The 15,909-nt window shown below is 39.7% G+C and overlaps 1 protein-coding gene across 3 annotated transcripts in view; it reads right to left on the bottom strand.

The window, feature by feature from the left end:
- Positions 1 to 15,909, bottom strand: part of cpped1 (calcineurin-like phosphoesterase domain containing 1) — a 46,936-nt gene that overhangs the window by 23,478 nt on the left and 7,549 nt on the right. For all 3 annotated transcript variants that reach the window (XM_017416053.3, XM_037980848.1, XM_017416052.3), the window contains exons 3-5: positions 9,302 to 9,474; positions 7,241 to 7,372; positions 6,983 to 7,115 (exon numbers count right to left, since the gene is read on the bottom strand). In XM_017416053.3, coding sequence (XP_017271542.1) covers positions 6,983 to 7,115; positions 7,241 to 7,372; positions 9,302 to 9,474 — 438 coding nt within the window. The remainder of the gene's footprint in view (positions 1 to 6,982; positions 7,116 to 7,240; positions 7,373 to 9,301; positions 9,475 to 15,909) is intronic.

The raw sequence follows: 15,909 nt of genomic DNA, 5'->3' as shown, positions 1-15,909 counted from the left end.
AGTCTTTTCATTAAAAACAATAAGGTTAATGGTTTAACCACCGACTCCTATCAAATCCCCAACAGGTAACAAACGTGTCTTTACTCTTTCTCCTGCTCCTGCTGATAAAAGACAACCAGCAGCAACAAACCAAGGAAGAGTGAGCGAAACAAGAGAGAAGGACTGCAGCACACAGCTTATCTTTGCCTCCAATTACTTACTGTACGTACAATTTTACGGCTGCAAGCAATAATGGAAATTCCAACGCATTTCTCAGCTGCACTTTTGTTTCTGCCACCCCCCCCCTTCTTACACATAAACAAAGGCTAGAGGCAAACAAAGGCAGCAAGTACGTGTGCGTCAGTGTGTTCATCCATCTTTGTGTGCGTGCTAATCTCAAACGTAGGATATAAACCTCTGAAGAGAGGAGGAGTAGGAGGAGAAGTGGTGGTAGTGGCGAAGCAAAGAAATCTAATTACAGTACTCCATCTGAAAGGACGGAAAAGGCTGAGAGCACAACTGGGATTTGTGCATTTCCACTTTCGCTTCTCAAAAAAAAAAAACGACACTGGTCCCAAGTCGATTCAATCATCTCCGAGGAGAGTTTGAGTATGAATAAACCTGTTCTCTCTGCTATAAATTTAACATCAACAACAAGCTCGCAAACTGCACTTTTTTGCACGTCTTTCCTATTTTCTACTTTGTAAATATATATATATATATATATATATATATATATATATATATATATATATATATATATATATATATATATATTTAATTTACAGTAACTAAATGTTAGCCAGCTTACATTCATGCACTGGAGGAGGGCAAATTCAAACTCTCAGAGAGGATTATTAAGCATGGTTATGGGTTTGGCAGTGATGATGAAGCACTGAAATATGAACAAGAGGAAAAAAAACAAACACTACAAAAAAAAAAACAAAAAAAAAACAAGTTTCTTGAGGGTGTTCAAGGCTCCATTTGATTACAAACTACACTGAACCAATGGTTCAGCTAAACATGGTTTTCATAAAATAATGCGTACTTTAAAAAATTAAAAGCCCAGCGGTCCTAGAAGGAATGCAGATCACCCGCCACCTTTCATGCCAAGAGTTATCTTATGTTGAGAAAGTCAGACCTTATAAATATTTGTTATGCACAATCTCATGCAATAGCACAAAATGGTACACTCACAGGCGTTGTGAATGACTCCAAGTTATCATCACATAAAAAATGGCTATAGCTCAGTCAGTTTTACAGACATTGAGCTCAGGTTTTGTGTTCGAGGACTGCTAGCTGTTAGGGCCAACACAATTCATCAGTTCTAGACGTACATGAAATGATTAGTTTCTGGGAATTTCGTTAAAATTCATCCAGTTGCTTAAGCGATATTTTGGTAACAGACAGATACCCATAACAGTTTTTTTTCTAGTCTTATTTGCACATTCGCAACATGTCATTTTGCGATCAGGATTTTAAATTAGAAATCAAAATGTATTGCGAGGAAAACGGCACAGTTAGAGCAGCAATTTCACGAAAACCACACTGCTAAGATGACAGTAACTGCTTACGCAATTAAAAGGGATTGCACACCACTAGCCGCGAGGGGGTCATCTCGCAGAGACGGAGTTTCATTAATGTGAGCGGGGGACGCAGGCGACTGTTTCCAGAGTGGAACGGTGCGCTCTGATGAGCCAGAATGTGACTAATTGGTGCCGCACCTTTCCCCATGTGCGGCTGTGCTGCTGAGATAACGTATAGATACTTTGAGGCCCGGACACCTCATGCATAGGAATCTAAATAAAATCAAAAAAATAAATGCATCACCGCACAGCAGTTTTAGGCAAACTGCTCAAGAGTGCAAGCAGACAGAAAAACGTGTCGAAAAATGATGCATAATTAGCCAAACTGTTAAATTAGTTTTAAAACAACTGGCATCCAAGCTGAGATTAGGCAGCATGAGATAAAAAAAAAAACTCACTACAGATGGGTGAAATTATGGATGTCACCGAAGTGCAGAAAATAAAGAAGCACTCAGTGATCTGCACCACTTTATGAAGTATGAATATGATGCCAAAAAAATGGCAGAAAATTTGTACAAACTCCAGCTTCCCGATTTCAAGGCTGTTTTTCTTGTAGAGTTAGAAGTGCTTGACGAAGAATGAGGAAAGCTCTCCAATTTCACCTCTCAGTGTTTGCCAGACTGCTGCTTGGCTTCCTTCAAATGAGAACTTGGAGGCAGCCAAATATTGAAAAATTGTCCCAGTTTTTAAACAACGCTCTTGTTTAATTGGTACAAAGAAATAGTGCATCGTAAAGAGGTTTACAGTAGTTTTACACAATAAATCATGTAAGACTTCAGCTGGTAATAAAGCTCCATTTGTCTTGTAGGCAAAAATTATAGGAGAACGAGCTGCTCAAACATGACAACTTGTCAACTGCTTACTAAATGAAAAAGTTTGAAAGTCCTTGAACAAGAAAAAAGGTGCGTGTATATATTAAATTTTGGAGCCTGTCATGAACGGGGTGGAAGGAGGCGAACCCTGAGCGCAGACTCATGTTGTTAAAAAAAAACTAATTTATTTAGAAATAAAAGGCAAACCCAAAACAAAGGCTGACGTGGCAGCAAAACCTAGACTAAATACAAAAAAACATTAACCAACTAAACTAAACCTGAACAGACCTGAGACTAAAGATAAACCACTGGGAGACGAGAAGGCACGAGCAAACGGAACAGCACATCAGGGACACAAGAGAATGACAATGAACCAGCAGAGAAGTAGAGAATGTGACCGGGTATTAAAGGCAGAGGGTGATTAGTGGAAGTGGGCACAGGTGACATGATTATGGAGCTAGAGGCAGGTGTAGATGGGTGAGAAAAGGGAAGAGAGAGCGTGTGACTGAGGAGAAGTGAATGGTGGCTGAGGCACAGGGAAGAGACAACTAAATAACAAACAATAAACTCGAACTGAAATATGAAGACAAAACATAATACAAAAACCTTACATCCTAACAGAGCCAATGTTTCTCCCAGAACCTTTAAGGCTCTCCTTTTGGAAGGTTTACAGTCTGCCTGGTGAAAGTTTTCCTAAAGCAAACTGTATATATTATAGTAAACGGTAACTGCTCAAAAATCATCTGTGCATGTTTGAGCCCAGTTTATTTTTTCGATAAACGAGACTAGACACAGCTAGCATAAGCTGCAACAATAATTACAGCAAAGCAGCATTTATGGTACGTGTTAGAATTATGATCAGCTTGTTGTAACTAGAAAGTTAAAAAAAAACAAAACAAAAGATAATTAAAATACAATTTAGTTGTGTTAAAAGAAAAAAAATAAAAGTAGCATTTCTTTGAACAAATACACATCGCCCGCTGCTTTCATGTCAAAATCTAGACAAAGATGATGTGTGATCTGTTAGTGCTCAGCTCCTTTATCGGGCATGATGCTCAGCTACTACCACACCAAATTTTAGCTCAATATTTGTAGTTTTAGCCATTTTTGTGTTTGGTAAGGTTAATTAATTGTGGATGCTACCTTGAACACACACAGACACACAACATTACAATGTGGCGTGGGATAAAAATGTGCTTATGTTGGGTTAGGGGTAGGGTTATGTTGAAGTACAACCGTAATTATAAAAAAGTTGGGAAGTCAAATGCAAATAAAAACAGAATGCAATGATTAGCAAATCTCAAACCCATATTTTAATCACAATGGAACATGTAAACATCAAATGTTTTAATAAAAAAGTTGTATCTTTTTTGGGGAAAAAAAAAGTGATTTTGAATTTGATGGCAGCAGCACATTTAAACGAAATGGGACTGGGCAAGAAATGGCTGTAAAAGTGAGCCGTACAAATAGACAGCTGGAGGAGCATTTTGTAACAAATCTGGTAAAGTGGCAACAAGTTAGTAAGAGGAGTGGGTCTAAAAAGAGCACTTTAGAGAGGCTAAGTCTCTCAAAAGGAAAAATGGGCAGAGGTTCACCAGTCTGCAAAAAAATACATCATTTCAGAAATGTGTTCAGACTGTTGAACAGCTACATTAGACAAAAACTCCAGCAGCTCAGTTCCTGCAGGTTCACAGACTGTTTAAAAGAAGAGGAGATGCTTCTCAGCCATAAACTGAGACGTGCTGCTGCCAAAACATTCAAATTTACCTCAATTTTTCCCTAAAAATATTAAGTTTCTTAGTTAAACTGTTTGGTGTGTTTACTATGTTCCACTGTGAATAAAATATAAGTTTATAAGATTTGCAAATCATTGCATTCTGTTTTTTTATTTATATGTTACACAAAGTCCCACCTTTTTTTGAGTTTGAGTTATGCAATACTTCCCTATAATGCTAATTAAATAAAATGTGAGCATTTGTTGAGTAGTGCAAGTAAGTAAACCAGCAAGTAATTCAGCAAATTAAAAAAAAATATATATATATATACGTACATACATACTTTGTTTCCCTCTGTTGTTATTTTGCCTGCTTTTGTGCAGAATTAGGCTGTCAAACACTGGTCACATAAAATATGACTGTCCAAATGGAAAAGAAAAAAAAAAAAAGAATATAGGACCGCTGTAATGGGTCTTCATTACTGTCAGTTATCACATTAATGATGGTTATGGTCACCAGAGTACTGGAGCACATCTGGGAGCCTCAGATCACAGGGAGCCATGGTGAAGAGACCAACAGAAAAGGAAGTTAATCCATGATTCATGTACCACATGTCCAAGAGAGATATAATATGCCACAGAGTCACAGAGGGGAGAGTCTCATAGACATACACAGGAAGACAGCACTACCTTCCCTGAACCTTGTTCTCTCCCCCCCAATATACCGTAAATAATTTATCCTCATTAACTGGGATTCATTGCTCACATCAATTCTTCACTGAAAAGCCTGTAATTGGGAAATTATCTTATTTACTTGCCCTGCATGAGACCGATGATGTGGAAGTTTCTACATTATCTACGGTTCGTACATATATGAAAGCAATGTTATGCAATAGGAAAGCTGTTTTTCCCCCCTTTCTTAATTTAGATAATTTACAGAAATATAGAAGTTTAACTAAATGCTATTTTTTCCACCAGACAAATTTTCATGTTTATCAGGGACAATGCTGATCTTTTTTCCTTCTTCCATTTTTTTCACATCATTTATTTCCAGCCCTGACAACGACCCTAATGATTACACAGGGTTGGTGAAAAGCAGTGCTTTTTTGGATATTTGAAGAACTGTTGAAATGTATAAATTCAACTAAATAATGTGTGAAAGTTTGAGCTAACAAAGTAACATAATAATGGTGTAGTACCTGTCATCTCTTGTTTTGTTCAGGCAGATTAGAGCAAGAAGCCCAGTTGCTGAACTTTAATTCACACTTCTCTTCTTTTGTTTGAGTTTCTATTTAACCATGGATGAGATTTACCCGAACACTGCGCCCGTTTCAGTTTAAAGACTTTTGTATTTCGTATCGACGTGGACAAAAGACAGACGTGTGTTTAAACACCTGCTCTTGTATGCATTTATGGGATTTGTAAATGGTATATATATATATATATATATATATATATATATATATATATATATATATATATATATATATATATATTTTTTTTTAAATTCTAGCTAGCTTCAACAAATTACCTGTTTTACCGCTTCATATAAAATAGTTTTTTTCTTCTGAATCAATACTGAATCAGTGTCTTGCACAAGACGACGACTGAACCAATCGCTTCAATTTCCCTTTCAGGAAAGCAAAACTTAAGCTGTAAAAGAAAGTTTGTGATTTATTTGAATGCTCTTAATTTACTCACAGTTGGGAACAGCTAAATGTTTCGCAAATGACTCCCAGGTTACGTTCTTCTCAACTCGTCCTGGATGAAAACTAACAAACTGAACTCCAACTACAAGAAGCCGTAAACATTTTAAACAGCACCTGATCCCCCCCCCCCTTCTTTATTTTTGGTAAAATAAAGTATTTAGATAGTGGCTCATGAGTGAAGCAGTTCTTGGTATTTCTTTAATTCCCAACTAGAAATATGAAAATTCTTACATCCCCTTAATTTCTTTAAGTGCCAAAAAAATAAATATTCCAAATATTTTTTTTAAAGAAAAGTGCTAACATAATAGGATGGCGACATATGTTACATTTACCCACAGATTCAAACGTATGGGCGTACGAACATGAAAAATGATGTAATACTGTAGATGAAACTGCGGCGAGCAGCTGTGTGCCCGCCATCCATTTTTAATAAGCGTGAACATTTGCGTATATAGTTCATGTTGATGCCCTGGATGGAGCTGGAATTTGTAACTGCTGGCAGGGCGGTCGTGAACAAGAGCGCAAATGGGAAAGGACATTTGCACGCAGCATGTTCCACACATACAGTGCACCCCCCTCCCCCCTCCCCTTCTCTATTGCTGCATATAAAAAGCTGCATGAGTTGCTCTTTAATTCTCTTGGAGGAGCAATCTATTACAAGAGAGGAGGGTCATCAGACCAGAACGAGCCAACGTGGTCAAATACATCCTGGAATAATGGATGGTTAATGAAATTAATAGCGTTTCCCCGACAATCACCTTGATGCGTGATTAGGAAGTCATGCACGTGACCAGATGAGAGGTCCTGTCAATCAGGAGAGGAGAACTGGCCTGTTTTACTGAACCCTGTGCCTTTTTAAAGTCTTATTGTCCTTGTGAGAGCTTCGTTGAGTACCCTTGTATCATTTACTTGTAAGCCTTCGACAATAGATTTTAATTAGGGACTTATTCTCCGTACAGGATGTGAATGCATTAATGAAATTACATTGTGTGTTGTGTGTGTGCCAAGAGCTTTTCTTGTTGTTCTGGATGTTATATTAGGCAGGGATCCTAACTGTGCTTCAGCTAGATATGGCTGGAATTAACAATTTTAAGAAGAATGTTAACTAAGTAGCAACCACTTCAGAGGTCTAAATCCATCATCTTAAAAATTAAAGCTGCTATTTCTGTCATATTCTCTTACCTGCCCGCTTGAATCTGTCCATTAGGTTTTGCCTAACTTCCCTCTGCAGGTTGAAGTAGTCGTCTTCTTCATCGGGGTTCTTTATGTAAAGAGGAATGTGCTGGAAGACCAAGAGGTGTTTGGGTTTGGGCTCCTGTGCAGGAAGAGAAACAAAACGCATCATTCGTGCTCTACGGCAGCATCCAAATCAAAGGAGGTCCGAACATATGGTGTGCCCTAACATCCTCGTGAGTCAGAACGAAAGTCATGCCATCCTACCGTTGGAGAGGAGGAGGAGGCCTTGCTCAGCTGTGCCTCCAGCCAAATCTCCTGAGCCTCCTTCAGCTCGGGGCAGGCCGAGGAGTCGTAGAACAGCTGGGAGTTCAGAACCAGGCAGAGAACTCCGCCCACCTGGGACAACATGAGCGTGAGAAACAGAAAGACTGAAAGACGCACGGCAATCTCAACATGAGCAATGCATCTCCTGCCACCCGGGCATCTGCGGATCATTTTTATTACCATCTTTATTTGCCTGTGTTCGAACCCGCTCAGGGATGCGCTCAGATATTGCTCATTGTCTCATTCCCAGTGTTTTTCAACGGGGCAGCAGTAGGCGTCCTCGCCTGCCATGACCGCAAACACCACATCTTTTCTCAATTTTACCACACGGAGACCAGCCTGTCTCCTCCCTCCTCCTTACAGCAGGGGATTTTTTTATTCAACTATAAAAAACTGTGAATTTACATCTGTTGTTCTGCTGTTTTACCGCTTTAAAAACATAAGCATATAAATACATCCACAGAGATCAGTAAAGTTATTCATCGTGACGATTAAAGCTGGATGGTACTTTTAAATCGTGAAGCAGAGAGAGCTAAATGCTACACGGCATCGGCCCCGATCAGCCTTCTTAACGAGGACTTTGAAATTTACAGATTTGTAAATGTAATGTGCAGTTGGAACAGTGTTATTTTGTTTCAGGCAAAAAAAAAAGGCTTTAAATTTAAAATAAGTGTCCCAGGTGTTAGCACAATCAATAACAGTAAATGAACAAACCAAAACAATAACCCCACCCCTCCTCCTAAAAACACATCTGTAGCTCCTGACAGGAAACTCGCAGCACAGAAACATTTCAGAAAAAGTGAGTCAGTCTGTTTGTTTTAATGTTTCATGTTATTGATGGAAAACAATCTGTTGTTTTGGTCTATTGTGATGTAAAAAAATAAATAAAAATAAAATAGTGAACACTTCTTTGTTTCCTGGGGCATGAATGAATGGAGCGCCACAGCAGGTTGACAGCGTCGGATCACAATGTTTAAAATACTCCAAATCTACAAACTTTTTTCTCTCCCAACGATTACTGCTACCGCCTTTCTCTGAGTGTGATGTACAGCTCATGGCTAATATTTTGGTCACAATGACTGAACCACAGTTTTAGTCAAATTTATGACTGACAAAGCTGATAGCTCTGTAAAACATAATGGCTCTGAGGCTAACAGAGTTTGTTGACCATTCATATCACAAACAACAAATGAGGTCATCTGTCTTCAACTCCTGAAAACGAGAATAAAATCTACAAAAAGTATACTGTTTAATACAAAGGTTGTAGGTTTAAATCTTTAAACTGTTTTATTTTACGGTTGCAGAAAAAAAGGTTTGTTCTTTTCAGAAAATCTTCACAATTTACAAGGTTTTGTTGTTCTTTTTTTCCCAATCACAGCCTTAGTTGTTGCGGAGCTTTGCAAGAAAAAAAGAAAGAAAGAAAAAAATAAATAAAAAGGTAGGAAAACTGCAGACCGTGGAAACAAAATGAGTAATTTAAAAAACAAAAACAATCCTCAGCTAGGGATGGGCAATCATTTTTGAATGTTGGAACAGTCATTAAAATTAATGAATTCAAATAATTTATGTGACAATCACTTTGACAAGTGACTGTTGTTTTACCTGGTGCCATTGCTCTGCTGCAAACAAGATGACAGGGGTGCGCCAAGTTCATTTACCGCGATGCTTTTAATGGCAGGAGTGCCTTTTAGGAACGAAAAAGCTCAAGTCATCTCCCATCTGTTTTTGCCATTGTCACTTTTTGTTTTTGTTAAAAAGATTACAAATCAAACTGCCAACTAAACTTTTGTTCAGAACAAGGATCCACCAGATAGGTAAAAAAGGAAGAACATTATATCCAACAATAAGTAAAATAAATGATAATCCCGGGTCATTTATCCTCCTCGAACAGAATTCAGATATTTCATTCCTACTGAACACAAGGCTAACTTGTGAGTTAGCAACATTTCTTTTTTCTTACTTCATCCATGCTACCATTAACTGTAAAGTGTCTCTGCTTACCCAGAAGCTGAAATAGTCATCACCCCAAGCCCTGCAGTACTGCTCCACAGTGCTGGGGGTGGGGGCGTTTCCCAGGTCGTGGTTCCCACTGACGAACACAAGGGGGATGGATGGATCTGTTCCCTTTAAAGCAGCCTTCAGGTCTCGCTCCTGAGCCTCTCTGTAGGGCGTGTCTGTGGGGGGGAGGAGAGAATTAGGGATTAATAATCAGAACAGTCACTAACATGATGATGATTCCAGATATTATTACATAAAACTACACAGTATTAACTTGGAACTGCAAAGCAGCTGCTTGGTTATATAACATTTTACAAAGAGCAGATAAAATGACCCAAATGGGGAAAATGGAGGAGGAATGTTGGTAAAAACTGCCAGACTGAAGGAGATTATTTAAATAAGGACGACATCTTTGAGATTTATCCCTCTGTAACGCTCGACTTGGTTACTGATGGCATGTTTGTGTCCAAACCAAATCTTGCAGGAGACACGTGGACCACTTGACAAATAAAAAGGGATCCTTTTTAGATGTACTGACTTGTTTGTTAAAAAGCAAACAAACATTATAATATAATAATAGGCATGGATGAGACTCAAATCTATATACATGTCCTATTAATATCCAACATCCCCTGATCTAAAGTATTTAATTTACTATTTTCATTCTATTCCTTTTTCCATTCAAGTATTTACAGGCCTATTTTTGGAACCTGCATTTTATAATAAAGATGTTTGGAAAGAGCTCATTACATAAGAGCATTTTCTGACAGACCATCTTGTGCATGACACTGGGAGAAAAGTAGTTTAAAAAGTATCCAGATTTAAAAAAAAAAAAGAAAAAAAAAAAAGGTAAATGATTGCTTCATGTGTCAATGTTCAAATGAAGGCAGTTTACTTTTTAGGCGAAAAAAAAAGAAGAAGTTTGACATGTATTAAAACTGCACAAGTAATTATAAAAGAGGAAATGAGATGGTTTTAAAAAAAAAATTATTTCATCACATGTGGCAGGTGTTCCAGCAAGAACAATACATCAGCGCAGTAATAGGTTCATAAATCAGCACCACTTCCTAATACGCTGATGAAATATTGCACCTGAATAACTGGTTTAACATGGGGCACATGAGGGTTAATCTCTAAACAGATGTCTGCGTATAAATAAATGGCTGTCGCGCTTGAGTGTGCTTTAGCCGGATGCAGATAGTCGTGTGGCAAACCCGGAGGTAGATGATGTAGTCTTAAACCCACTTAGCTTTTTATTAGATTGTCTAAAATGTATGTATATTAAATAGATATGACCCAGAACAGGATGTTTTTGGAACAGACATCCATTATTTGGGGAATATTTGTCATCTTGAAAACTCTAACATACTGACTGTTGCTCCTCAAGGTCAGAATATGATACCCCAAAGGACTTGAGGTGCTAAATCTAGTTTTGGAGATGAGAGGCCAGTGCAGTGAGGTTCATCAGCTCTGGCATGTTTGACAAAGAGGCAATTTAGTCACCATTTTGGCTTTTACATCATATACCACACCTGAGTTAGTCAGCTCTGAATTTATGTTGTCTCTTCCAAAAGTTCCCCAGCATCATCATGCTTTTTGGCTTCCAGTCTGTTTTAGAATTGATTTGAAACTTTTTGTGTTCACTTTTAAAGCTCTTAACGGTCTTGCTCCACCTTATTTAAGTGATTTAGTAGCTTTCTGTGAGTATGAGAGGACCTCAAGACCAACTAATACATCTTTACTGGTTGTCCCCTAGTCTAAATGCAAACATTGGGGTGACTGGGCCTTTTTGGTCAAATCACTGGGGACCTGTCATGCTGTATCACGAGTTATGGGAAACCCACAGTGTTCTTAATACCCATCTGAAGACCTCACCAAGACCCTGCAAGGACCATCAATGTTTTTTACATTGTAGCATGGTCTTCATTCAGTGTGAAGGGGGCCACTGATTGAACCTACCGGTTAACACAGACAAAATGTCCCCATTCATTCATGCACCTCTTTAAAATAAATAAAAGAAATGAAGTTTTCAGGTGTTCCAAAAAATTTTTCTCCTTCAGTCAGACTCTTTAACAAACTCGACTTGACTTTACTTCAGTATCCCACTGAGAGTCCCATTTCATCTCCCTTCACTTGCAATTAAAGAGGTTTCCACAGCTGTAGAAAAGGCGACAAGAAAGTCCCTAAATAACCTTAATTTCACCTTTGTGAGTTTAACAAACGTTCCGATGAGCACATGTACTTAAACACTTCTCCCTGCTGTATCATGCGTAACATCCCTCACAACCCCCTGGAGACGGAGTCAGAATCCTTTGTAGTGCTCATTAGAAGAGTGTCAAGTCCAGCATGTTTCGCTCTAATCTAATCAGCTCTCCATCTCGCTCTTTCCACCCCCCATCTCATCCCTTGGCAGCAGCCCCCCCCCCTCCTTTCTGCTCTTTATCCTCTTCATTTGTCAGCTTTGAAAGTGAGTGAGAGCAAGACATAAGAAAGTAAAAGTCAGATGGAGAGACAGAAGATGGATGAGGAGGGAAAGCGAGGCTGGACTGAAGGGAGTCCTTGAGATGAGAAAAGCGTCTCTTGGGGGTTGGTTTGGGTTGAAGGCGAAATGGAGCTCAGATCGAAGAAAATTCTATCAGTAAAGCTCTCTTAAAGCTGTGATTGTGTGGAAGATACGCTAGCCATGTTGTTTTATACCATTCGGGTAAAAGAAAATGGCTGGCTGGATGACAGATTGTTCAGTTTGGTTGAGCGGTGCGTCGTTTCTTCTTTCTCACAGTGATGTGATGCAAATGAATGCCTTCAAGGCTCATCAGGGCTCTCTGCTCCAACTTTTTTGCATGAGTGGCTCTGATCCCCACTTCACTAACAAGTCTTTGATAAGGAAGTTCATTTATTAAATGAACACATCACTACATAGCCTTTAATTTTCCTTCCTTTAAAGCTAGGTATAAAGCTCAAACCCGATACAAGATGACCTACAATTACACGACCAAACAGAACCTTTGATGCCTCCATATGAGATTTAAGGAAGCTTCAAAGAGATTAATCAGAGGCTGGCATAAATTAGTGTCCGTGAATGTGGTCAGACTTGCAAATAAAGATTGTCTGAGTAAGGTATGAGCCATGTGACTGCAGCTGAGTACTAAAGAGAACAGACAGAGAAGGGGGGAAGAAGACAGGCAGGAAAACAGAATGTGAGACCAATGAAAAGGAGCGATAGAGAGTGAAATATCTGGGAGCAGAAATACAGTTGCCAATTTCCTGTCGCCGACAGGCAGCCGTGTTGACAATGCCAGTTGACAGCCAGCTCCCCCCTGGCCGCCACCCATTCATTTTGTATTGTAAATAAACACTTTAAGGGGAAATGTCAGCCGAGAAACGAAGGGAGCTGCTCCGGCTATAATATCTCTTCCCGCCTCTCCGTCAACGCAGCAGTCCAGTTACCGGGCTTGTGACGGACGGGGCGAGTAATGAGGATGGCACACACAACCTGCTCCGCCGGGGCTGACAGTAACGAGGGCTGACGCCGCACCGTTTAAAAGGTCCTCGAGGCCTTTGGGTTTTAAACTCCGTGCCGACACGAGTGACGCGCGGCAAGGGAAATGCATCTCTTTACAACCGCGAAAGATAACCGATTAGTGGGAGATGGAGAGAAAGTGTGGTGGGAAAACGGATGACAGACGCATTGTGGTTTAAATGGTGCAGTGATAAAGATGATAAGGATACTTGAACGCCTGCGGCAACTCTCTCCTATGATAGGGGGAGACGGCTCAAAAGAGTGTTCATGACTGTTGCTGTGCAGCTCCGATGGTTGGTCATTATGACCCAGAAAAGAAACAGGAAAGCGAGCTGCTCAGTGACTAAGCTGAGCCAAATCTGTGTTGAATATGAATAGTTTGCCTTGAGTCACATTTTAGAAACAGTGAGCCAAGGACATTATACAGATGACATGCTGCACTACATATAAAGAAAAACACTAGTTATGATTAAGATCTTAATTAGCCTGGAGGACCAAGGCCATTGAAACTCTGATCACTCTCCATTCAAATATGCCAATGGAGTGCTGAGAAGACACGCAGAGAAGGAGGATGTCAGCCGTCTAACTTTTTTTTTTTTTCCCAGTGCCCATTCCTTCAGGCCTGTTAGGCAGGCAGAAATCTTCTGCTAGCCCCCCTAATTGTCATGCAAAAAGTAGTTTGCATAGGTTGGTGGCTTACGGCTCTTTTTTTTTTGCTGAAAATTCACACTGCAGTGGGTCCTGCTGGCCATTACTACAATGTTAAAAATACACACACATCACCACAACCGCTCATTTCTGCCCTTTCCAGATACTTTGATGAAAGCATCTGTTTGTGAAAGCACACAGCCAAAGTCCTCTACCAAAGAGTGTGATATTTATAGCTTTAAAAGAGTGTTTGTGGAGATACGACAGGTTTTATAAGTTCTTTGTTGATATTTTCCGAGCTACGCAACATTAATCATTGTATCTGTGTCACTACTGAAGGAGAGGAGCAAACAAACAGAATGGAGTACAACTGAACCCAGCATTAGCCAAACAGCTAAATGAAAATTTTGTTTACCCAACCGAACATTCCTGGAAGCAAGCAGACATTTTAGAACGCAGCTCTTTTTCGAACATCTATTTGTATGACTAAAAATGAGCATCTGGTGTACTGCGTACTCCAGACGCCACTTTGACAAACAACTGTGGTTTCCAAGGTATCTGACACATCTAACAAATCGTAACACTGATAAAAAAGAAGCCAGAATACACTGGCAGATACTGCTTCCAAATTAAAAATACCTCAGGTGTTACTCCAGATAGATAAATGTTGTTTACATGGTACAAACAAGACAAGATTTTTGCCTCCCAGCAACTGTAGATGGACCAGCAATCTCTGATTAAGATTTTCAGATTTGGACAGGAATCTAAAGTCTGTGGAGTCTGAGGAATAGCTAAAACATTCATCAGCATCAGCCTGAGAACAGCTAAAGGTCCTTTACTTTTCATAGATAAATAGCAGCCGAAGACTTGTGGGAAAATGCTGCAAAAAGGCTAATGGAATGCCGGAGGCTAATGTTTCAACCAACTTCGGTGAGACATATTCTGGGGCTTCATCGTCCCGACACTTCTCAGTGCATTAATTAGATTGGGACCATCTCACTGAGCAGCTGAGAATACAATAATCAATATACACCAGACATATTCTGTTCACTTTCATCACGGATGAATGTCAGAGAACATGTGATGTTTTACTAAAACATATTCAGCCAAGGCTGCAAACAGAAGATTAAGGACCAAGCATTCCTTGAAGGAGTGCATATTGCTCGCCACCTCTTATGCCAGGCTTTCAAACTGAGATCATCTTATGCTGGGAAGGGGTTGAGTTATAGCAGTTTTGGAGAAACGAATGGCATTATGAGCGATCTTGTGCAATATTGTGAGATCTTGTATGATCCGTTAACACAAAGTGTGTGATGAGGATGACTCTCAGCTACTACCACAGCAAATTTAGCTCAACAGCTGCAAAACTGACTGATGTTGGCTAATGTTGATTAGCTGTTGTGGCCATCTTAAATTGAGGCAAAAGTTAATCAGTTGTGGTTGTATATCCAATGAATACTTGTTTCATTAAAATCTGTCCAGTGCTTCATGATTTTTTTCCCCCCAACAAACAGACAAGGTTAACACAGGTGGTTAATGCCAAAGGTTTGAGCAAACATATTGCACAACGTGTAGAGCTGTAAGCAGGTGTTGGAGATGATGCTTAGCTACTACCACACCAAGTTTTAGCCCAGAATCTGAATAATTGGCTTATTGTCAGGATTTGAGCGGTATTGCTATTTTTCATGTTTAAGTTTGGGTTTATTGTTTCTTGAATTTTGTCAATTAGTTGTCTTTGTGCTTAGTCTTGTCTTCGTTCAGTTCTTGTTCCTTGTCTTTGCATCCCTGTCATTATTCCCTTCTCCTCAGTTTATCTCTTGTTTTCCTGCCACGCCCATCTTCACCTGATCCAAGTTGTTATCACTCGCCTGTGCCCACTTTACCTAATTACCCTCTGCTTTAACACCTGGTCATCTCCTCCATTTACTCACTGGTCCGTTGTTGCTTATACCTGCTGTCTGGTTCCTCCCATGTCTTGTTGTTTATGCTACGCTTTAGATTTTTGTTATTGCTTGGTTTTGCTGCCCCATCAGCTTTTTGCTTTTGTTCTTTTATTTTAAAATAAATTTTCTTTGGAACCAAGATGAGTCTGCACATTGGGTTCGCTGCAATCTCCACCCAACCTGACAGTTATAGCCCTTTTTGTGCTGGCTAAGGTCGATTAGCTGTGGCAGCCATGTTGAAATAGGTTGACTCCAAAAGTTAATTAGTTGTAGATGTCCATTCAATGATTACTTTTGATCATGAGGGAAAGGTATGGGTTAAATTAATTACCATTGATATTTAGAGTGTGCAGTGACTGTTGTTTGCGCTTATGCGCCCAACAGCAGTTCAGAATACCCACCCTTTTTGGAGTCCTTGGAAGGGTTACTGGAGGGTGCCTCTCCTGGGGACTCCCTTGTTCTACTGGGGGACTTCAACGCTCACGTGGGCAATGACAGTG

The sequence above is a fragment of the Kryptolebias marmoratus genome, linkage group LG17, assembly GCF_001649575.2.
Source record: "Kryptolebias marmoratus isolate JLee-2015 linkage group LG17, ASM164957v2, whole genome shotgun sequence".
Lineage (NCBI taxonomy): Eukaryota > Metazoa > Chordata > Actinopteri > Cyprinodontiformes > Rivulidae > Kryptolebias > Kryptolebias marmoratus.
Note: the sequence above shows the minus strand (reverse complement) of the source record. Positions and strands in the feature narration are given on the sequence as shown.